This window comes from Cricetulus griseus, assembly GCF_003668045.3.
Source record: "Cricetulus griseus strain 17A/GY chromosome 1 unlocalized genomic scaffold, alternate assembly CriGri-PICRH-1.0 chr1_1, whole genome shotgun sequence".
NCBI classification, from domain to species: domain Eukaryota; kingdom Metazoa; phylum Chordata; class Mammalia; order Rodentia; family Cricetidae; genus Cricetulus; species Cricetulus griseus.
This window is the reverse complement of record NW_023276807.1, coordinates 272,111,140-272,134,564: the sequence shown is the minus strand read 5'-3', so window position 1 is coordinate 272,134,564 and position 23,425 is coordinate 272,111,140. Positions and strand designations below refer to the sequence as shown.

At 48.5% G+C, this 23,425-nt stretch overlaps 1 protein-coding gene across 1 annotated transcript in view; it reads right to left on the bottom strand.

Annotated features, from left to right (window-relative positions):
• Positions 1–22,988, bottom strand: part of Clybl (citramalyl-CoA lyase) — a 232,798-nt gene extending 209,810 nt beyond the window's left edge. The window contains exon 1 of the mRNA XM_027388948.2: positions 22,914–22,988. Within this exon, the coding sequence (XP_027244749.1) occupies positions 22,914–22,969 (56 nt within the window). The 5' untranslated portion in view covers positions 22,970–22,988. The remainder of the gene's footprint in view (positions 1–22,913) is intronic.
• Positions 22,989–23,425: the final 437 nt, after the last annotated feature.

Sequence of the window (23,425 nt, the reverse complement as noted above, 5' to 3'; positions counted from 1 at the left end):
CTAAGCCACACCCCCAGCCCACAATTAGTGTTAAATTAGGGATCATTGCACTTACCATGTACTCCATGTATTTTTTACGAACAGCACAGCTTCAGGGGCCTTTTGCCATTCAGAAACATCAGCCCAACCACGGAACCGTGACCAGAAAGTCACAAGTCCTAACTGGATGGTCCTTCTGGCCTAGCAAAGACAGGGGCTAGCTTATTAGTCCCCACTTATAGAAGCCCTTTGTAAGTGCAGCCCAGGAATGTCATCTGTCTTGAATTATGTCCACCTGGGATTATGTCCTGATGACCAACACCGGCAGAACACTGGGACCCGAGAACTTCACTGCTTTGGTGATTGACATTTAAACTGTTTGAAGTTTCTAATTAAGGTCTCTTAACAAATCAACTGCAGATGTAGGAAGCTAAGCCTGTGGTTGTGCAGTGTACAGAGATCCCAAGTCACCTGAGAGGGGCAAGCGACGAGAACCAGTTCGGTGCAGTGAGCTCATTAGAGTCAACAGCCTGCTGCTCCTGGTGCAGTCACTGTTGGGCCGGTTCATTTAGCTTTCCCAGAGCAGCAAGCCTTGAGGTGCTGGAACTCCCCAAACCCCCAGGTTTGTGAATGCAAGATGGAAGAGAAAGGCACAGGACTGAAATGATGTGGAAATACCACTTATTGCCAACTTGACGGGTCCCCAGATCACCCTGAAACGACCTCTTCGAAGATCCATGACAGCTTCTTGACAGGTTAATTGAGGTGGACAACACCCATTCTGTGGGCTGGGATCAGTTACTGAGTAGCCAGGAGAAAGCCGGTTAAGCACTAACATCCTCCTCTCATTGTTTCTGGACTAGAAACAGGACGACCAGCCACGTCGACACACTTTCCCGCCCTAATGGGTGGTCCCCTCAAACAGTGAACCCATCTGTTGTTTCTTGTCGGTTGCAGCAATGACAAAGCAGCTTCTGAATGGAGAGCCAGTCCGATGGGATGAAGTGACGAATCACTCCATGCCTTTCTGTTGCCTGGCAGGAGTCTTGTGCTGGTCTCGGAAGCTCAGGGGTGTCACTTCAACCTGCCTGCTCTGTGCTAGTCACCCCATACTCTAGGATGTCCTGTCCTAACTCCTGTGGGAAATGCAGTTCCCTCGTCACCCCGAGGATGGACCAGATACCCTCAGGGTCATCCCCACAGCACTCTGAGCTTATCCCTGTGTGATGTTCATCTCAACTGTCAACCTGATGACATCTGGAAACACCAAAGACACGGGCCCCTGGGTAAGCCTGTGAGGGAGTATCTTAACAGGTTAATGGAGAGAGAAATCTGGCCCACTGTGGGTGGCGCTATTCTCTGGTCTAAGAACCCAGACTATATGAAAAGAAAATGAGCTAGCACAGCATTCATCTCTCTCTCTCTTTAAATTAAAAAAAAAATTCATCTGTCTTTTCATGTGTGTGCCCCTCAGCCAAAGAATGGATAAAGAAAATGTGGTATATTTACACAATGGAGTACTACTTGGTGGAAAAAAAACAATGGAATCTTGAAATTCACAGGCAAATGGATGGAATAGAAGAAACCATCTTGAGTGAGGTAACCCAGACACAGAAAGAAAAGCCAGCTCCTCACCACACTTGAAAGGATAGCAGCTAACCAGGAGTGGGGGGTAACACACTTGCGATCTCAGCACTCAGGAGGCTGAAGCTGAGGCTGGCAGCTGGGATACTGTGGAGGAGCATGTCTCAGAAGTTGGGAGATGGGTCAATCAGTATCGTGTTTTGCCTTTGCAAGCTTAACTAACCACTTGAATCCAGATTCCCAGAACCCACATAAAAAGCCAAATACCTTAGTGCCTGTCTGCAAGCCTAGAGCTCCCACTGTGAGACGGGAGTCAAAGACAGGAGAATCAACTGGAAGCCTGTGGGCCAGCTAGAAATGTGCAGACAGAGGCAGGATCCAGAAGAGACCCTGTCTCAAAACAAGAACTGACTTCCCAATGTAGGGAGACACCCTAGCCCCGCCCAATAGTCCTGGGACAGGTACCAGGTGGACCCGGGACTCGCCCATAAGGGCGTGGTGAAGGAAAGCCAAGGTGAAGTAAGGGAAACTTCTAAAAGACTGCACGTGGAGACCCTAGCCCCTTTTCTGGCCGCGCTTGCTGGGTTCCTGTAACCTCGCTCTGGCCTGCGTTTTGCCTCGGTGCTTTCTTGAATAAAGAGACTTTGCTATCACGGATTACAGTTCATCTTTTGGCGCACGCTCCAACCTTTATTCTTCATCCCAAAGGTGTCCTTGTGCTTCTGTGTGTGTGCTGTGGTGTGCATATACCCCCTACACACACACACACACACACACACACACACACACTCATACACACACATACCACACACATACACACATTCACACACACACTCACACACACATTCACACACACACATACACACACATACATACACACAAACACACACACATACACACACATGCCCACATTCACACACACACACATGCCCCATTCACACACACACACACACACACACACACACATACACACACATGCCCACATTCACACACACACACATGCCCCATTCACACACACACACACACACACACACACACATGCCCACATTCACACACACACTCACACATGCCCCATTCACACACACACACACACACACATACACACACACACACACATACACCCAACACTCCCCTCCTTCCCACCTGTCAGAAAGCAGTCAAACAAAAAGAGCAGAAGCATCTTACATGAGACCAGTATCTGGTAGAAAAGGCTCATTGTTTTCACCTGAGCAGCCACCTCAAGAGTGACCAGAGCCTGGGGCACAATTCCCTTCCTTTTTAGAAGAATGTATGAATGAGGGACCGAATGCTAGACAGGAGCATGCATGCTGAAAATAGCTCTTCCTGTTGGTGTGTTCTAGAGGAGTTTGGTGACAAGCTGTCCTAGGAAGTAAACACTGTTCTCATTTTCCTGCACAATAAAATCCACAATGGGCTCTGCAAGAAAACGGTGTTGTCTGTAGAAAAATAACAAGTCTAAAAATTGCTTTTGAGAGAGAGAAAACCACATCAAGCAAGAAGCCGTATGGTTGCGAGGGTGGAAAGATACATCCCTTATCCCTCATTAACAATAATCCTAGAAATATTAACATTTTCACTAATTCCTCCCCAAACAGGGTGTCCATTAATAGCACGCACCTGCGTCAACAGCAGTTTCCATCTCCCAAAGCCTTCCGTGGGCTGGTGCCTGGGATCCTCGTTTTCACACCTTAGATGTCTGTGCAGCCTAAAAGCTGCTAATCCCTGCTAGTCTCTGGTTGGCTGGCTGTGTGTGAGTGAGGCTGCAGCCACCAGGCTAGGTTCAGGCCAGGCTGGTCAGCATCAGCCCCACCCCAGTCCTGAGAGGGGACAGCTGTGTCAATATGATGTCCTGTCCTCAATGAGCTTACAGCCCAAATAACATCACACACACAGCATGGGCCCAGCAGGTTGTGTGACGCCACCCACATGAGTGCAGGCCTCCTCTGCAGCCACAGCTGGAATTCAAAACTAGGGGTGGACAAAGTCATCAGTCTACACTCCCCATTGTGCCCCTTCCAGAAATCAAGAAGGCAAACCTACGAGAAGACAATTCCAAGGGCCAGGGGCCAGTCTGCAAAGTGCTTGTCTTGCAAGCAGGAGAACCTGAGTTTGAGCCCCCATGCCTACGTAAAAGTACAATCTGTAGTGGCACACGCACTTGGAGACAGGCAGATCTCCGGGGCTTGCTAGCCAGCAGGCTTTAGCCTGATGATTGGTGAGCTCCGGTCCACTGAGAGACTGTCTCAAAAGGAGTGGGCTTTTCTGAGGATGATACCTGAGAGTGTGATGTCTTCAGGTGGCATGTGTGAACACACATATAAAAATGGTAATTTCACAATGAAAGTGAACCCTGCTCCCACCTTGCTAAGTCACTGCTCCACTAGAAGACCATTGTTGGTTTTGTTTTGTTTTCTGTGCTGGGGTAGAACTCTGCCACTGAGAAACAGCCAGCTCACACCACAGCCATGGTTACTGCACCTTCTAGATCCTGAGTAGGACCTGCCTTAAAGAGCAGATGAGCTCCCTAAAAAATTCTGAAACAGGAAGGCTGGAAACAGTGACAAGAAGGTGCCTTAGGCCACAGAGTCAGACTGGCCAGCGTGTCCTCAGGGACACCTTGGTGCTGGGGTGTGCCACATGTGACACTCCCAAAAGCCCCCATCACTCAACCGTGTAGATCAACAGTCTGTACAGACCTCTGATTTACTCTTTGGAAAACTCTTTGACAAAAGGAGGGATACTGTGAAATCTGAAAACAGCCCTGGCCTGTGTTCAAGAACTCAAGCCAAAAAAGAAACTTCAGATTTGACATCTTAAATTACCAGGAATGTTTAGACAAATCTATAATCTAGGAAAACATACAGACACCCACACTCATACACATAGAGTTTGCCTCTCCAGCGTCTCACATGGAACCAATCATTAGTAATGAATTCTGCTTGCTGCGGCCATACGATGAGGTGTTCATTCAAGAGCTCTCTTCTATCAGGGTCCCTTATGAGCCGGACACCGTACTAGGCACAAGTAGGAAGGGGCGAACCCTGAGTCTCCAGTGCATACAGAAGAGCCAGGATAAGAAGAAAGTGCAGAATTCATACCTCAGGTAAAATTTCCAGTGAAGCAGATGGGACGCTGAGGGAGGAGGCAGGGGGGAGGGGGAGGTACTTCCCCCAAGGGTGGAGCTTTTATGTAGGTGTCTGGTTTCCTTCTGTGTATCAACATTTCTTTGATTTATTATCAGGGTTTATTAGCTTATTTATTTTACCATATGGGTGTTTTGTCTGTATGTATGTCTGTGCACCACAGGCATGCCAGGTGCCTGGTGCTCACAGAGGCCAGAAGAGGGCATCGCTTTTTCTGGAACTGGAGTTAGAGATGGTTGTGAGCCACTATGTGGGTACTGGGCATCATATCCAGGCCCTCTGGAAGAACATCCAGTACTTTTAACCACTGAGACAGGGTCTCTCTATGTAGTCCTGGCTGTCCTGGAGCTCACTATGTAGACAAGGCTAGTCTCAGAGTTCCACCTGTCTCTGCCTCTGCCTCCCAAATGCTAGGATTAAAGGTGTGCACCACCACATCCAGCCTTATTTTCTTATTTTTTAAAGTCTGTGTGTATTAGAATGTCCACAAGTATCCATCAAGGTAGAGGTGTTGGAGTCCCTGAAGCTGGAATTACAGGTGGGTTGTGAGTCACTCATACATGAGTACTGGGAATTGAACTCAAGTTCTCTGTAAGAGCAGTGCGAGCTCCTAATATCTGATCAAGTATCATTTTGATACCTGCACAGACAGGTACCATGTAGCATAGGAGGCCATGAGGAAGGCAAAGGAGTCAGCCAACCAGGCAGTCACACCTAACAGGTCAAACTTGAACCAGGATCCTTGGTGGATGGACAGAGGTGTTCCTCTAAGACATCCATGCACTGCTCCCCAGCACTCACTGATACTTCAGGTTTTGTGAAAAAGCGAAAGCGGAGAATCGTGGAGCTGCAGTCAGGGACATTCACTAATCTGGATGACGCAAGGGCCCAACACAATCTCAAGCAGAAGAGGGAGGCAGAAGCCAAAGTGAGAGACTTGGTGTGGCCCTCACTATCCTTTGCTGGCTTTGAAGACAGACCCCGGAGCTCTAAGACAAAGGATTCTGGTGGCCCAGTAAACACTCAGGGTCCAGCCCGCTCAGTCCCTATCAGACTTCCAGCCTCTGGAGTACAATTTTTATGATGTTCTGAGTCACAAAATTGGGGGAAATCGACTATATGAAATACAAACTGATTTAGTGGGGAAAAGAGTTGGTAAGGGATAGGGAAAGTCAACAGCCTGGCAGCCGGTGAGATGTGAGCAGAAAAGGGAGTTGAGGGTCACACATAACCTAAGCACCTCAAAGGGGAGGGAGTGAGAGGCGGTGGCGGAAGAGGGCTGGCCTTCGAAGGCTAGAAACACGGCTGCCACCTGAGAAGTCCAAGTAAGACAGGAGAAGGCAGCAGAGGCAATGGGCCCTGAAAGACAGGAAGAGTGTGAGCAAAGCAGGCGTAAGAGCTTGGTGTGCCATGGTGAGTGTGTGGTTGGATGGCCGAGTGTGCCATGACGAGTGTGTGGTTGGACGGCTGAGTGTGCCATGGTGAGTGTGTGGTTGGGTGGCTGAGTGAGCCATGATGAGTGTGTGGTTGTATGGCTGAGTGTGCCATGGTGAGTGTGTGGTTGGATGGCTGAGTGTGCCATGGTGAGTGTGTGGTTGGATGGCTGAGTGTGCCATGGTGAGTGTGTGGTTGGATGGCTGAGTGTGCCATGGTGAGTGTGTGGTTGTATGGCTGAGTGTGCCATGACGAGTGTGTGGTTGGGTGGCTGAGTGTGCCATGACGAGTGTGTGGTTGGGTGGCTGAGTGTGCCATGGTGAGTGTGTGGTTGTATGGCTGAGTGTGCCATGGTGAGTGTGTGGTTGGATGGCTGAGTGTGCCATGACAAATGTGTGGTTGGGTGGCTGAGTGTGCCATGATGAGTGTGTGGTTGGGTGGCTGAGTGTGCCATGACGAGTGTGTGGTTGGATGGCTGAGTGTGCCATGATGAGTGTGTGGTTGTATGGCTGAGTGTGCCATGGTGAGTGTGTGGTTGTATGGCTGAGTGTGCCATGGTGAGTGTGTGGTTGTATGGCTGAGTGTGCCATGGTGAGTGTGTGGCTGGATGGCTGAGTGTGCCATGGTGAGTGTGTGGTTGGATGGCTGAGTGTGCCATGGTGAGTGTGTGGTTGGATGGCTGAGTGTGCCATGGTGAGTGTGTGGTTGGATGGCTGAGTGTGCCATGGTGAGTGTGTGGTTGGATGGCTTAGTGTGTCAGTGATGAGTGTGTGGTTGTATGGCTGAGTGTGCCATGGTGAGTGTGTGGTTGTATGGCTGAGTGTGCCATGGTGAGTGTGTGGTTGTATGGCTGAGTGTGCCATGACGAGTGTGTGGTTGTATGGCTGAGTGTGCCATGACAAATGTGTGGTTGTATGGCTGAGTGTGCCATAACGAGTGTGTGGTTGTATGGCTGAGTGTGCCATGGTGAGTGTGTGGCTGGGTGGCTGAGTGTGCCATGATGAGTATGTGGTTGGTTGAGCAGTGGGCACCAGGATCAGACACCAACTTTAGGGAGTTTGAGGTCAGTGAGACTAATTGGGTGTAGCTCCCTGGTTAAGTGCTTGACTGGCAGGTGTGAGGTCCTGGGTTCAAACCCTGGTGTCACTGCAACCCCCACCGCAGCCCTTCGAAAGATCTTCTCTTGGCCAGCTGCAGCTTTGCCTCTGAGACCCTCGACCATGTCCAGCACCAGCACTCCACGGTGAATTCTTGGTGGGCCGGTGACTGCAGGGCCCAGAGCAGGTGTGGGCGATAGGGCACTGTGGGCCAGCTTGGGAGCACCAGGAGGGCAAGGGAGGCAGACAGGACAAGAGACAAAGGGAATGGGAGAGAGAAACAATCAGGTATCCAGGACTGAGAGATGGCTTTGGTGCTCAACAACACTTGAAGAGGACCCAGAGTCCATTCCGGAAACCCTGGTTGGGCCACTCACAACTGTGTAACTCCAGCTCCAGGGAATCTGGCGCCCTCTTCTGGCCTCCATGGGCACTGCATGCACACGGTATATAGAAATACACCAAGCAAAACACTAATACAAAATAAATTTCTTCTTCTTCTTCTTCTTCTTCTTCTTCTTCTTCTTCTTCTTCTTCTTCTTCTTCTTCTTCTTCTTCTTCCTCCTCCTCCTCCTCCTCCCTCCTCCTCCTCCTCCTCCTCCTCCTCCTCCTTCTTTCTTCTTTGAGACAGGGATTTGGAACCTGTGTAGCTTTGGAACCTATCCTGGAACTCACTCTGGAGACCAGACTGGTCTCAAACTCACAGAGATCTGCCTGCCTCTCCCTCCTGGGTGATGGAATTAACGGTGTGCATTACAATATCCAGCAAATAAATGAACCTTAAAAAATAAAATCTTGGAGCTGGAGAGATGGCTCAGAGATTAAGAGCACTGGTTGCTCTTCCTGAGGTCCTAAGTTCAATTCCCAGCAGCCACATAGTGGCTCACAACCATCCATAATGAGATTTGGTGGGCTCTTCTGGTGTGCAGGCATACATGCAGACAGAACACTGTATACATAATAAATAAATGTTTAAAAATAAATAAAATAAAAAATAAAATCTTGCCTGGAATGGTGGTATATACCTTTAATCTTAGCACCTTGGGAAGCAGAGGCAGGTGTATCTTTGTGATTTCAAGCCCAGCATGGTCTACATAGTTCCAGGATAGCCACGGTTACATAATGAGACCCTGTTTTCAAATAATGGTTAATAATAATGATAATAATAATATCTTATAAAACAACCGTATCTATTTTCCTAAATCCAAACTTTGAAGATCATTATAAAATTTAGGAGTCCAATGCCTCTTTTCTCTCTTTCTTCCCTTCCTTTGTTTTTTACATTAGTGTGTGGTATGTGTAGATGCTTGTGTACAGACCAGAGAGAGGTCAGTGTCAGCTGTCTTTCCTCAGTCATGCTCCACCCCCTCCTCCGTTTCTTTTTGCATGTATATTTTAATCAATTATTTGAAAATTTCAATTAATGTATTTTAATCATATCCATCCCGACTCCTTCCCCTACCTCCTCCTAGATCCAGCCCCCACCGCCCCACCCACTACATTTTTAAAGACTTATTTATGCTGTCTTGTGGACGTGGGTGTGCGGTGGTGGCTGGAGTTCACTCTTCCTTTGTCCCCATTGCCGCTCTGTACACATCCCTTCTCCTGTTCTCACCCCCATCTTCCCGTAAGAAGCTGCGACTATGGATTGGAGCTGTACCTAGCATTTTTATTACCTTATTTTTTGTTTGTTTGTTTTGGTATTTTGAGACAGAGTATCTCTGTATATCCTTGGTTGTTCTGGAACTCATTCTGTATACCAGGCTGGCCTTGAACTCAGAGTGTTTCCTCGGCCTCCCCAGTGCTGGGATTAAAGCCGTGTGCCACCACCCCCTGGTGTTATTATTATTATTTTCAATCTCTGGTCAAATTGAGTTCAACTGGACCAAAGCAATTCAAAGCTCAAACGGTCATTGTGTATTTCTAAATTTCTGAATTCCCCAAGTTCTCTTACTTGAGGGCAGTAATAGTCCTTCCTCTCTTCTTTTCCTTTATCCGTATCTCCCCCTCTTTCTCCGGGGTCTCGGGTAAGTAGCCCAGGCTAGCTTCAAACTCATTATTTAGCTAAGCATGAGAACTCTCTTGCCTCCACTGAGACGCAACACCATGCACAGTGCTGGAGATCAAACCCGCGGCTCTGAGCACACCGGGCAAGCATTCCAACTCGACTACATACAGGCCTGGTTTTGAAGCTCGGGGGGCTTTAAAGGCAACAGAATAAGCAGGCCACGTCCCTGATGCTGTGAATATGTGTGGCCTGGAAGGAGGTCAAGCAGAGACCATCAAGAAACAAACACCTGATAGTTGTGGGAGAGGACGTGATGGGAAAGCCAGGCGGGACAGGGAGAAGGTGGGTGCTGGGCTGCGGGGCTGTGTCACACGGAAGTCAGGGAAGACCTCTCTGATTGGTGACATCTGCGCTGACACCTAAGGAGACAAATGCCCCCAGGCTGGCACACGGCACAGCGGGGCCGCCCGGGGCAGGCAGAGCCCAGGTCAAGGGGTACCGGTGGAATACAGAGCGACTTAAGTCTCTTATCAATTTTTAAGGCTTAAGATTTAAGCGGACATTTACAGGTCAGTGTAGACGTATTCCCCTCCCCTCCGTGTGTCTTTCATTTGTCTTGAAGACCGAGCAGAAAAGCTCTTCCCTATCTTAAGAAAAGCAGCGCGTTTGCCAGGGCGCGGCCCACGACTGCAGAGATCCCTCCATCTCCCGTTGCTAGAGCGCCCCCCAGTGTCGCAGGGATGAGCTACACTTGACATGGGGGCGGGGGACTTCATTTTTTTTTTTTATGTTAAACTTTTAATTTGGACCCCAAACTAATGTTGGCAAGCCAGCCTTCTCACAAAGGCCAGTGTGAGATTGGGTAAGAAGACAAGATAAGTTTACACGCCTTTACACAAGCCCCCATTCTTTCCACCCAAAGGAACAACGTTTTAACGACCCACACACATTTAAAAACATTTCAGAGGTCTATAGAGGGGCCCATATTAAAGGGGGGAAAGGCCATTTTTAGAAACAGAGAACTGTTTCATTTTGTTGTTTATTTTCTGAGATAGAAACTCACAGGGCCCAAACTTGCCTCACGCTCACCCTGTAGTTAGGCTGATCTCCAACTCCTGACCCTCCTGTTTCCACTTCCCCCATGATAGGACTGCAGATGCTTGGTGCCTCAACCAGAACTGTAAGTAGGGAATGCACTCTCAACTAAACTGTGACTCGGGATGTAAGACGCCTCAGCAGGTAAAGGGATTTTCTGCCAAGCCTGATGACCTCAGTCCAAAGTCCCACTGACCCACAGGGAAGGACAGAGCCAACTCCTGCCAAGAATCCTCTAATCTCCACACAAGGGCTTCAGTGTAGGCCTTCAGGTGCACCTGCTCACACACACACACACACCACAAACACACACACATACATGTATGCACATACCACACACACACTCACACACACACACACACATATCACATACACATAAACACACACACACATACACACTTAGACACACACAAACACAGATACACACACCACATACATATAAACACACATACACACTAAAATTTTGAAATGTCATTTAAAAGAAAAAGCCATCACGGTGTTCAGTACATAAACACACTTGCCTCCGAGTCTCATGGCCCGAGTTCAATCCCTAGAACGTACATGTTGGGAATAGAGAACCGACCACAAAGGACTAACCTCTGACCTCTACACCTGAACTCTGCCATCAGCACTGGTACACATGCATTCACACAGATACATACAAATAAGTAAGAATTGTAATTTGCCAGGTATATGACTTTAATCTCAGCACTTGGGAGACAGGGGATCTCTGTCAGGTTTGAGGCCAGCCTGGTGTACAGGCCAGCCAGAGCTACATTGTGAGACCTTGCCTCAAAAACAAAAACAAACAAAAGAATTGTAATTCTTAGAAAAGGAATAAACTAAATGAGGGTCTCATGGGGGAGGGGGCCGTGGGATAACAAAGTGGAAAAGGACTACTGTTATTTAAAATCTCCCGCATTAGAGGTTCGGTAAAGGAGTATCTGAAGCATCCTACAGCCAGCAGACACTTGCAGGCACCAGCCACTCACTCCCAGCAGACACCTGCAGACATCAGCCACTCCCAGCAGACACCTGCAGACACCAGCCACTCCCAGCAGACACCAGCAGACACCAGCCACTCCCAGAAGACACCTGCAGATACCAGCCACTCCCAGCAGACACCAGCAGACACCAGCCACTCCCAGAAGACACCTGCAGATTACCAGCCACTCCCAGCAACCACTTGCAGACACCAGCCACTCCCAGCAGACAACAGCCACTCCCAGCAGACACCAGCCACTCCCAGCAGACACCTGCAGACACCAACCACTCCCAGCAGACACCAGCCACTCCCAGCAGACACCTGCAGACACCAACCACTCCCAGCAGCCACTTGCAGAAACCAGCCACTTCCAGCAACCACCTGCAAACACCAGCCACTCCCAGCAGCCACTTGCAGAAACCAGCCACTCCCAGCAACCACTTGCAGACACCAACCACTCCCAGCAGACACTTGCAGATACCAGCCACTCCCAGCAGACACCTACAGACACCAACCACTCCCAGCAGACACTTGCAGAAACCAGCCACTTCCAGCAACCACCTGCAGACACCAGCCACTCCCAGCAGCCACTTGCAGAAACCAGCCACTCCCAGCAACCACTTGCAGACACCAACCACTCCCCGCAGACACCTGCAGACACCAGCCACTCCCAGCAACACCTGCAGACACCAGCCACTCCCAGCAGACACCTACAGACACCAACCACTCCCAGCAGACACTTGCAGAAACCAGCCACTTCCAGCAGCAGACACCAGACACCACCACCACTCCCAGCAGCACACCAGCAACACTCCCAGCAGACACCTGCAGACACCAACCACTCCCAGCAGCCACCACTTGCAGAGATACCAGCCACTTCCAGCACCTGCACCAGCCACTCCCAGCAACCACAGACACAGCCACTCCCAGCAGCCACCTGCAGAAACCAGCCACTCCCAGCAACCAGCTTGCAGACCAGCCACTCCCAGCAACCACTTGCAGACACCAGCAGACACAGCCACTTCCCAGCAGATGCAGACACCAACCACTCCCAGCAGACACTCCCAGCAGACACCTGCAGACAGCAGCCACCAGAAACCAGCTTCCAGCAGCAGACACAGCCACTTGCAGAAACCAGCCACTCAGACAGCAACCACCTGCAGACACCAGCCACTCCCAGCAGCCACTTGCAGAAACCAGCCACTCCCAGCAACCACTTGCAGACACCAACCACTCCCCGCAGACACTTGCAGATACCAGCCACTCCCAGCAACCACCTGCAGACACCAGCCACTCCCAGCAGACACCTACAGACACCAACCACTCCCAGCAGACACTTGCAGAAACCAGCCACTTCCAGCAACCACCTGCAGACACCAGCCACTCCCAGCAGCCACTTGCAGAAACCAGCCACTCCCATCAGCCACTTGGAGACATCAGCCACTCCCATCCACCACCTGCAGACACCAGCCACTCCCATCAGCCACTGGCAGAAACCAGCCACTCCCAGCAACCACCTGCAGACACCAGCCACTCCCAGCAGCCACTGGCAGAAACCAGCCACTCCCAGCAACCACCTGCAGACACCAACCACTCCCAGCAGCTTGCAAAGTGCTAATTAAAACCACTGAGACATTGACTTTTGGCTCTTTATTGCTAATGGGCACCTCTGAGGATCTCAAAAGCCTAGCTAAGAATAAGACTGGGTAGTTGCCTGGCAGGTCAGAGTGACAGCTGAGGCTGACAGCCAGAGGGCAGGGTTCTTTGTATGCCACCACTGCCAGCTTTGTAACCCACAAAACATTTGTGCTTATTTCACCCAGTATGGGCCTGCTAATCTGAGAGAGAAAGCAGGTAAGCTATACAAGGCAGCCTGCAGACCCTTCTAGAGGGTGATTTGACAGCAGGCACCAAAAGACTGCAAAGACCACAGGCTTTGAATCTACAAGTTCACATGTCAGAAGCTGCCTCCAGGGATCCCAAGAAAGCTGAGGAGAGAGACATCTACCCCGGCATTCCCCAAGAAAGAAAACTGTGACTAGACTAAATGAACAGCTATGGTTATGGTCATATGCATACATACACATACATGCCATACACGATAGTCTGTTTTCTACAGTAATTAGGAAGACCAATCCAAAGGATGGGCAGGGGCAGTGGCTCAGGAGCAAAGCGTGTGTGTGTGTGTGTGTGTGTGTGTGTGTGTGTGTGTGTGTGTGTGTGTGTCTCTGTGTCTGTGTCTGTGTCTGTGTCTATGTGTGTGTCTGTGTCTATGTGTGTGTATGTATATGTGTGTCTGTGTGTGTGTTTGTGCATGTCTGTGTGTGTCTATGTGTGTGTATGTATGTATGTGTTCCTGTGTCATGTCTGTATGTGTGTCATGTATGTGTGTCTGTGTGTGTTTGTGCATGTCTGTACACACAGACATGAGTGTACATGTCTATGTCTTTGCCTGTGTCTATGTGTGTCTGTCTGTGTCTATGTGTGTCTGTTTGCCTGTGTCTATGTGTGTCTGTCTCTGTGTGTGTGTGTTAATGTAGGGCAATAGAGAACATCACTAAAACATCTGTATTATTAGGTTAATATCCTAAAATAGGAACAAAACAAAATTAAAAAAATAAACATTTTCCCTAAACCTGGTAGGAGGGGAAAAAGAGAAAAAGGAAGGAAGGAAGCTCACTCTGTGGCCCATTTATTAACTGAATCATTTGAGAAAGTTATTAAGGGTCTTGATCCATTTTGTGTTGCTATGCCAATGCCACAGGGTAGGTAATTCACAGAAAAGTTCATTATCAATGTGTATTGTGGCATGAGCATGTAATACAGCAGGTGTCTTAGGAAACCAAGGCCAGAGGATCACAAACTGGAGGTCTGTCTTAGACAGTGAGACCTCGTGTCAAAAACAAAAAAGAAATAAAGAAGGAAAGGAAGAAAGGAAATAAAAAGGAAAGAAAGAAGGAAAGAAAGAAGAAAGGAAGGGAAGAAGGAAGGAAGGAAGGGAAATATAGTTTTCCTCACATTTCTGGAGGCTAGGAAGACCAGCCATTATCTATTGAGTATTCTTGCTAAGCCATCCCATGGCAGAAGGAATGACAGCAAGAGTGATGGCTGGGGCTGTGCCCGGTGACAGTGCACTTGCCTCCTGTACCTGAATCCTGATCTCTCTCTCCCCCCTCTCTCTCTTCTCTCCTCTCTCTCTCTCTCTCTCTCTCTCTCTCTCTCTCTCTCTCTCTGTGTGTGTGTGTGTGTGTGTGTGTGAGAGAGAGAGAGAGAGAGACTTCCTTTTTTCTCTTTTTTTAATTAATTTACTTTTTACATCCCAATCCCAGTTTCCCTTCCTTCCTTTCCTGTCACTCCCTCCACTCCCCCCTCCTCTCATCTGCTCGATGGAGAGGATTAAGGCCTCCCCTAGGAAGTCTACTAAGTCTGTCCCATCATCTCCTTGAGGCAGCACCAAGGCACCTCTCCACCCCACACCCCTGTGTCTAGGCTGGGCATGGTATCTTTCCATACAGAATGGACTCCACTAAGTCAGTTTGTACATTAGTGTTAGATCTTGGACCACCACCAGTGGCCTCATACATTGTCCCAGTTGCACCACTGTCACCTATACTAAGGGAGTCTAGTTTGGTCTTATGCAGATTCCCCATTTGTCAGACCTGAGTCAGTGACCTCTCACTAGCTCATATTAGCTGATTCTGTGGGTTTCCCCATCATGGTCTTGACTCCTTTGTTCATATTTTTGCTCCTCCCTCACTGCAATGGATACCTGATATCTTAAGTTTGATCCCTAAGTGCTACAAAAACAAAGGAGTGGGGGTAGGGGAAGATGAACTCACATTTACTTATTTGTGTATTGCTTAACTATCTATTAACACTATCTATCTAGATATTTAGAAACAGCATCTTACATAAACCAGGCTGGCCTTGAACTCGCTGTATACTAAGGGTGATCTTGAACTTCTGTTCCTCCAGAGCCCTGATATTACAATGTGTACCACCATGGTCTGTTTATGTGGTGTTGGGGATTGAACCCAACTGAGCTACATCCCCAGCCTCCCAGACCTACTTTTGTAACAAAGCCACTCTCACACATGAGCACAGTCCCATAATATCAGCATCAATCCATCCATGGGGCCAGAACCATCATGACCTAATTACCTCCTAAAGGTTCCACTCTTAACACAGTTGCTTTGGGGATCTCATCCCCAACACACGACTTTGAGGGACACATTCAAACCACAAGCAAGCTATAAAAGCAACATGAAATAAATTGAAGCTGCTTGAAAGGCGGTGGATTTATATTCATACCCAAGTGGCCTGAATGAAAACACAAATAACATTTCCTCCATAATATCTTTATTACCTAATAAAATTCCAAACTTAACCTGTTGAGAACAAGAGGAAAGTGTAAGAAAAACAAGCCAGCTACGCCAAACACACCACAGCTGCTTTTGGTGTCGGCAAAAGGGTTTTGTTTTAATCAATTAGTAACTCTTTTCCCCTTAATAGAATTCATCAGACATAGCAAGAGCCTCTCCCCCCAAGGAGCCCAGCATACTCGGTTTTCTCTCTGCATCTGCTAAACCCACATTCCTGGCCTGGTGTGGTAATGCACAAATCTTGGGAGGCAGGGCAGGCTAGTCTCTGTGAATTCAGGGTCAGCCTGGGCTACGTAGTGACTTCCAGGCCAGCCAGAGTTACATAGTAAGACCCTGTCTCAAAAACTAAATAATGAAAATAAAATACATAAACTTGTATAGATTACAGCAACGTATTATTGAGTCTGTAACACACGTACACTCTTAACACAATGATGCCAGCAGGAGGAGAAAAATAATGACAGATATATAGAAGTCGTTGGAACATATGCGAATTCCAAATGCTTGTGAGAAAACTCCAAAACCAGAGTCTCGTGACCTCAGTGTCTTCAAAACACAGAATTGTCCCTGGAATGTGAGCCAACAGGAGTGAGTTTACTTCAGGTTACCAGTTATAACTGGTTATTGTCGTTTATATGCCACTATGGAAAAACGTGTGTGTGACTGCACTTAAGCCTCAAAGTATAAAATTGTCTGATGCTCTGAACAAAGCTGTCTGTCTCCTGAGACTTTAGTTAGCCTCATTTATCAGTCCCACTCTCCCCGGGTCCCACCGCTTCTAAAGTGGTGAACAACAAGTAACATAGTAACATTTCTGTATCTCCTTGAATGTTAGATCCATGAAGATGTAAATAGTAACACGTTTATCAGCACATGACCACCTATGAAAAACAGTTTTGATGTATACTGCAGCAAGTGGTAAGGCCTCAAGGAAGTCACAAACAAAGGTGTGGACCCTGTACAAATGCATCCTGATTGGACAAATCCTGAAACACGAGACTGTCATCACTCAGCAGGGATGGTGGCCAACAGAAAAAGGTGTGAAAACGCAGGGCTGACGGCTGCACGTTACCAACATGACTATAAACTCTATACTCGGAATGGCTAAAACAGAAAACTGTCTATGCACACATACGTGCATCTGTTCCCATTTTTTAGAGTGACTTATTTTTACCTTATGTGTATAAATGTTTTGCCTGTGTGTATATCTATGCATCGTGTGTGTGCAGTACCCAACAGGGCCAGGGAGGGCATTAAATTACCTGGAATTTTGTAGTGGCTGTGAGCCACCATGTGGGTGCTAGGAATTGAACCCAGGTCCTCTGCAACAGCAGCCATTGTTCTTAACTGCTGAGCCATCTCTCCAATCTCAAGGATCTAGATTCTTTTTTTATTTTTTATGTATACAGTGTTCTGCCTGCATGCCAGAAGAGGGTACCAGATCTCATTATAAATGGTTGTGAGCCACTTTGTGGTTGCTGGAAATTGAACTCAGGACCTCTGGAAGAACAGCCAGCAGGTGGCTCTTAACCCCTGAGTCATCTCTCCAGCCCCCAAGAATCAAGATGATTAACATGTTAATTCTTCCAACTTAACTATATGGACTCAAAGTAATACTGACCAAATCCCAGAAGGTTAGTCAATTATATTAACAAAAGAATTCTGGTTCCTGTAGAAAAGCAAAGGACCCAGAAGAGCCACCAGACAAAACAGTCTAAAGAGAGCGTGGTGTCAGCAAAATGACAGAAGCATAGTCAAATAATGGAACACAGTCCAGAAAGGACTTACCAGATGCTACCGACTGATGTTGGATGAAGCAGCAGGGACCGTTCTCAACAAACTGGCTGGAACAAGTGAAGGTGTCACAGACACACAACACTGTTGACCTTCCGAAAGAAAGCACGAGGGAGGGGGGACCTCTCAAGATCCACAAATGATAAGCTGGACATCATTAAAATTAGATTTTTTTTTTCTCTTTGAAATACATTCTTAAGAGAATGCTGAGAAAAACACAGTCTGGAGAAAATACTTCCAAAACACAAATCTGATGAAGGACCTGTAGCTGATACAGCAACACCGTGAGAACTCAACAGCAAGGGAACAGCCTGTAGGACAGATCTGGCCCAGTGGTATCCTTCTCCTCCAGGCTCACTCAACTTTGTGGTGGAGAGAGGGAGCCTCCCGACAAACAGCAAATCCACTCTCCTGCAGACCCACCTAGATGTCCTTTAGCTCAGCTGACACTTTTCCAGAGAGGGAGCCTCCCGACAAACAGCAAATCCACTCTCCTGCAGACCCACCTAGATGTCCTTTAGCTCAGCTGACATTTTTCCAGAGAGGGAGCCTCCCGACAAACAAACAGCAAATCCACTCTCCTGCAGACCCACCTAGATGTCCTTTAGCTCAGCTGACACTTTTCCAGCTGGAGTGAGTGAGCACCAGATCCCACATATGTAGGGCTCAGTCCCTCACGGCTGCCCCTACTTCAGATGCAAACAAAAACTGTGGTGCTTGCCTGGCATTTCTGACTGGCCGACCACAAGTCAGGGCTTCCTAAGACTCTGCTCTTTAGATTCGATTCATTTGCTACGACAGAACTCTTGGAAACTGGTTACTATGAGACATTTCTAAAGGATCCAGATGAATAGCCAGATGGAAGGATGCACCGGGCAGGGTGTGGGGGAGGGGCAGGAGCTTCTTCTATGCCCCCTCTAAGCACACCTCCCTCCAGAACGCTGCATGTGTTCAGCAATCTGGATGCTCTCCAAACCCTGGCCTTTTGGATTTTGATGGCAGCATCCTTGCACAGACATGACTGATTACCTCAATCTTCATTCCCACCTCCTCTCCCCTAGAGGCTGGGAGTGACACATTTCCCATTGGGCTTTAGTTAGTGTTTTAGTTAGGTTTTATACTGCAGGGATAAAGCAACTTGGGGAGGAAAGGGCTATTCCCACTCACAACTGTCATGTCACACACACTCCATCACCAAGGGAAGGGGAGGGACCGGGCAGAGGTCATGGAGGAGTGCTGCTTGCTGGCTTGCTCGCCCTGGGTTGTTCACACAGCTTTCTTGTGTGTGTGTGTGTGTGTGTGTGAGTGTGTGTGTGTGTGTGTGTGTGTGTGTGTGTGTGTGTGAGTGTGTGTCAGTGTGAGTGTGTGTGAGAGTGTGTGTGTGTGTGCGTGTGTGTCTCTGTGTGTGTTGTGTGTGTGTGTTTTGTGTGTGTGTGTGTCTCTGTGTGTGTGTGTCAGTGTGAGTGTGTGTGAGAGTGTGTGTGCGCGTGTGTGTCTGTGTGTGTGGTGTGTGTTGTGTGTGTGTGTTTTGTGTGTGTGTGTTGTGTGTGTGTTGTGTGTGTGGCTGTGTGTGTGTTGTGTGTGTGTGTTTTGTGTGTGTGAGTCTGTGTGTGTGTTGTGTGTGTGTATGTGTGTGTGTTGTGTGTGTGTGTATTTGTGTGTGTTGTGCGTGTGTCTGTCTGTGTGTGTGTGTGTGTGTGTGTGTGTGTGTGTGTGTGTGTTTGGCTGTTTCTTCTTTTTTTGAGACAGGGTTTCTCTGTGTAGCTTTGGAGGCTGTCCTGGAACTCTGCAGACCAGGCTGGCCTCAAACTCACAGAGATCCACCTGCCTCTGCCTCCCAAGTGCTGGGATTAAAGGCGTGCACCGACACTGCCCAGCCAGCCAGACAGCTTTTTTATACAACTCAGGACCACCTGCCCAGGGTGGCACCACAAAAGACAGATCAATTGTTAAGAAATGCCCACAGGCCAGTGTTGTGGAGACAATTGTGGTTCCCTCTTCTCAGAAAAGTCTAGCTATGTCAAGTTGCCAGCAGAGGCATGTTTTAAAGTTCAGGTTCTCCAGTCATACTGTGGGTTTGCTGAACAGGTCCACATCCTGAAGCCCGCTAGGGCCCCCAGACACTCGAGTGACTCTGAAGAGTCCAGTGGCTTAGGGCTCTGTTCAGGAAACAGGGGTGGAAACCAAATACACATTTCTTATTATACCACAAAATCACACACAACTCAGTTCAGAAATCGACAAAGTAGCTGGACAATTTACAAAGAATATACACAAATGGCAAATCAGCATTTGGACTGCATAAAAGCCTGAGTCCAGTGACCCACCTTCTCCAAAGAGGCCACACTTCCTAACCTTCCTGGAACCATTCCACCAACTGGGGGCCAAGCATTCAAATCTATGAGCTTATGGGGGCCATTCTCATTCAAACCACCATAGCATTGTTTGAGGGGATTTCAAGTTCAAACAAACTGAAAACAAGATATTACAACTACACACCCATTAGAGGAGCTGAGTGTTCTTTAACCAACATAGACAAACGGTGAGTTTGTAAAGCAACAGGACTCTCATACACTCATAAAAAGGTGCAGCTAACATGGCATTTTCTTATATAGCTAAACACGATCTCCTCAAACGATCCAACAGCCATATTCCTAGGTAATTACGTCTATATATAAACCTGTATACAAATATATAGTGAAGGCTTATGCACAACCAACAAAAATTAGAAGCAACCAAAATATCCTTCAATGGCACAATGAAAAAAATCAATTGTGGTATAGCTATACAATGGAATATGACTTGGCAGTAAAAAGAAATGAGTTACTAAGTCATGACAGATATGAAGGAATTTTACATGCATATTATCACGTAAAAGAATCCAATCTAAAAAGACTGTACAGCATATGGTTCCAATTCTATGACATTCCAAATGAGGGATATATTTACACGGGCTTGACGACCTGACTTTTATCCCTGGAGACCATGGAGAAAGAGAATCAACTCCTGAAAGCTGTCCTCTGACCTCCACACATAAACATACACACACAACAAATAAAGTAAGCGTAAAAACTAAATCATCCATTGGGAAGAATGCAGACTCTGAAAAAAAGCCCCTGACTGTACACAAATTGACAAAAGAGCTCTGCCGAAAGAAAAGGTGCTGAGCTAAGTAATTCCAGAAATAAGTAGACCCAGTAAGACTGGAGGGAAAGTGTCCTGTAGTGGACAAACTTCTTCCCAATGGATATGATGGCGCAGTAAATGCTCTCTAGCAAATGCTCTGAACGTTTAAGTGAATGCATAGTGGACAGCAGGAGCCAGGTTTCTTAATGTAGAAGTGTCGATTTGCAAACAAGCCTGGGGAAGTGGTTAGACAGGTCCCTGTAGTGATGCATTAGAGCTGGAGAAATCGTAAGAACTCATGTGTAGCCTGATAAATGGTTACAGATGGTTCCATGTAACAACTGTTTTGTTTTGTTTTTGTTTTTCAAGACAGGGTTTCTTTGTGTAGCCCTGGCTGTCCTGGAACTTGCTCTGTAGACCAGACGGGCCTTGAACTCACAGAGATCTGACTGTCTTTGCCTCCCAAGTTCTGGGATTAAAGGCATGCACCATCACTGTCCAGCTTCTATATAACAATTTTTATGGATTTTGTGTGCGTGTGTGCTTCTTATGTGATGTGTGTGTACTTACATGTGTTTGTGGTGTGTGTGATGTACATGTGGTGTTTGTGTGGTGTGTGGTGTGTTTGTGTGCTTTTGTGTGTGACATGTGTGATGGGTATGTGTGGTATGGGTAATGTGTGTATGTGTATAGTGTGTATGCATGGTGTGTGTGTGATGTGTGTGTGTGTGTGTAATGTGTATGCATGGTGTGTGTGTGTGATGTGTGTGTGTGTGTGTAATGTGTATGCATGGTGTGTGTGTGTGTAGTGTGTATGTAGTCACAGTCCCAGCTATATTTATTGGCTCTATCAAGTGAGTTACGTTCCCTTCCTTCAAAGGGGTAACTTATGTGCATCCAGCATGGCCACAGTCAACAGCATGGATAACAAGACAGTCTAGAAGTCCATAGGGCAAATGCTGGAGCATCAGGAAGAGACATCAAGGTAGGAGGTCTAAAATGGCCCCTGCCTGTCCAGCAATGGTTCAGATACTCTAAAAATAAGGGAAGAACCACCAGAAGTAGCTCATTGGTCCAAAGCCGATGTTCAGTCCAACAGACATAGCAATTAAGGCATGGCGCATAGCATTTCACTTACTCTAGTGGGTTCACTAGGACCGGACTGCGCTCAGTAAAGCCCAGTGCCCTTGGTAGAGATGCAAACGTGAAGTCAAAAGCATTCACACTAAGCCCCAAGCCTATTAGAAGTGGTGACTGTGTATGGTCAGTGTTGAACAAACCATTGAGGCTGGCCCTTTCTCACACAGGACAGGAACCTTCTGGGCAGGCCTGGGACCACTACCTCAGCTGACCATCTGGTTTCAGGAGTGACTCCCTGAGCCAGGGTGCAAAGCCACGAGTAACGGAGAAAGTGGGGTCCTGCCATGGGTCAGAGGTGAATCTTGATGTAAAAATCGCTGGACCATGAACCGTGGCTTCATTACTCCACGGGACTTTGAGACAGTCACGTGGGCTCTCTGACCATCACAAACTGGACACCCTACTTCTTCAAACGGTGGCAAGGGAGACCCCCAGGGGATGTGCAAGCGTCACACCCGCAGTTCTCAGGATGGAATTCCTTGACACACGAGGGTCCCTGGTTGTGACTGTCTGATTTTTTTTTTTACCATCTAGCATTACTGGCCTCAAACTTGCTATGTAGACAAGCGTAACCTCGAACCTGCGACCTCCTGCTTCTGCTTCCCAAGTTCTGGAATTCCTTTCAAATATTTACTCCAAAGCTGGTGACAAGAGACTCTCGTTTAAACCAAAGAAAATCTCAATATATAATAAACCATCATGCTCTTTTCATCTAAAAAATGTCAGTGTTTTGGTTTTTTTCGTGAACTAATTTTGGCAAAAGCCCTTCGGGACCCTCGGTCGTCTTTAGACGGGTAAGGGGGTAGGTTAGACCAAACGTTTGGGGACCGCTGTGCTTCACACAGGAATCGGTGTGCCGTCGCCCAGTGCGTAGGCGAGCGTCCCTAGAAAGACTGGCGCGGTTCCGTCCCGGCGGCTGGCAGCCCTGCCCATCCAGCAACGTTCGCACCCATTGACCGGGTCCATGCACAGCCCTCCCACGGGGAGGCAGCAGCCGCAGCGACCTTGGCAGAGGTCAAGCGCGGAAGGCACAGAGGCTGCGGGCTAGAGTTGCCCATGCAGGCTCAAGGGATCGCCCTGGCCACCGCCTTCACCGCGCGGCGGGGACCGGGGACCTGAACTCACAGCCTGGGCAGCGCCGCCGCTCCGCGGACGGCGTTCCGCAGCACGCGCAGCGCCATCTTCCCGACGGGATCCGCCTCGCCCGCCCCCTCCCCGCCCCCGTCCCCGCCTCCAGCAGGAGTCGGGCACGCCCACCAGTTCTGAGCCCCGCCTCCGTCTGTAGGCTAGCCCGCCGCGCCGCCATTCTTCCCAACGCCCCGCCCTCGCCCCGCCTCCAGCAAGAGCCGGGCACGCCCACCAGTCCTGAGCCCCGCCTCCGTCTGTAGGCTAGCCCGCCGCGCCGCCATTCTTCCCAACGCCCCGCCCCCGTCCTCTGGCCACGCCCCTCCTGGGCTCGTCCTCTGCTCGGGTCCCTCACCTGGTCCCGCGAGGTTCCTCCCGTCTCACCACTCTCTGGGGAGACTTCGGTGACCCAGGCCCACTCTCGCCGAGCTTCTGAAACGAGTTAGGAAAACCTGGGTTTCCTTAGGCAGAACAGATTCCGACTTCCGTTGTTTGTGTGGTTTGTTTTTCTG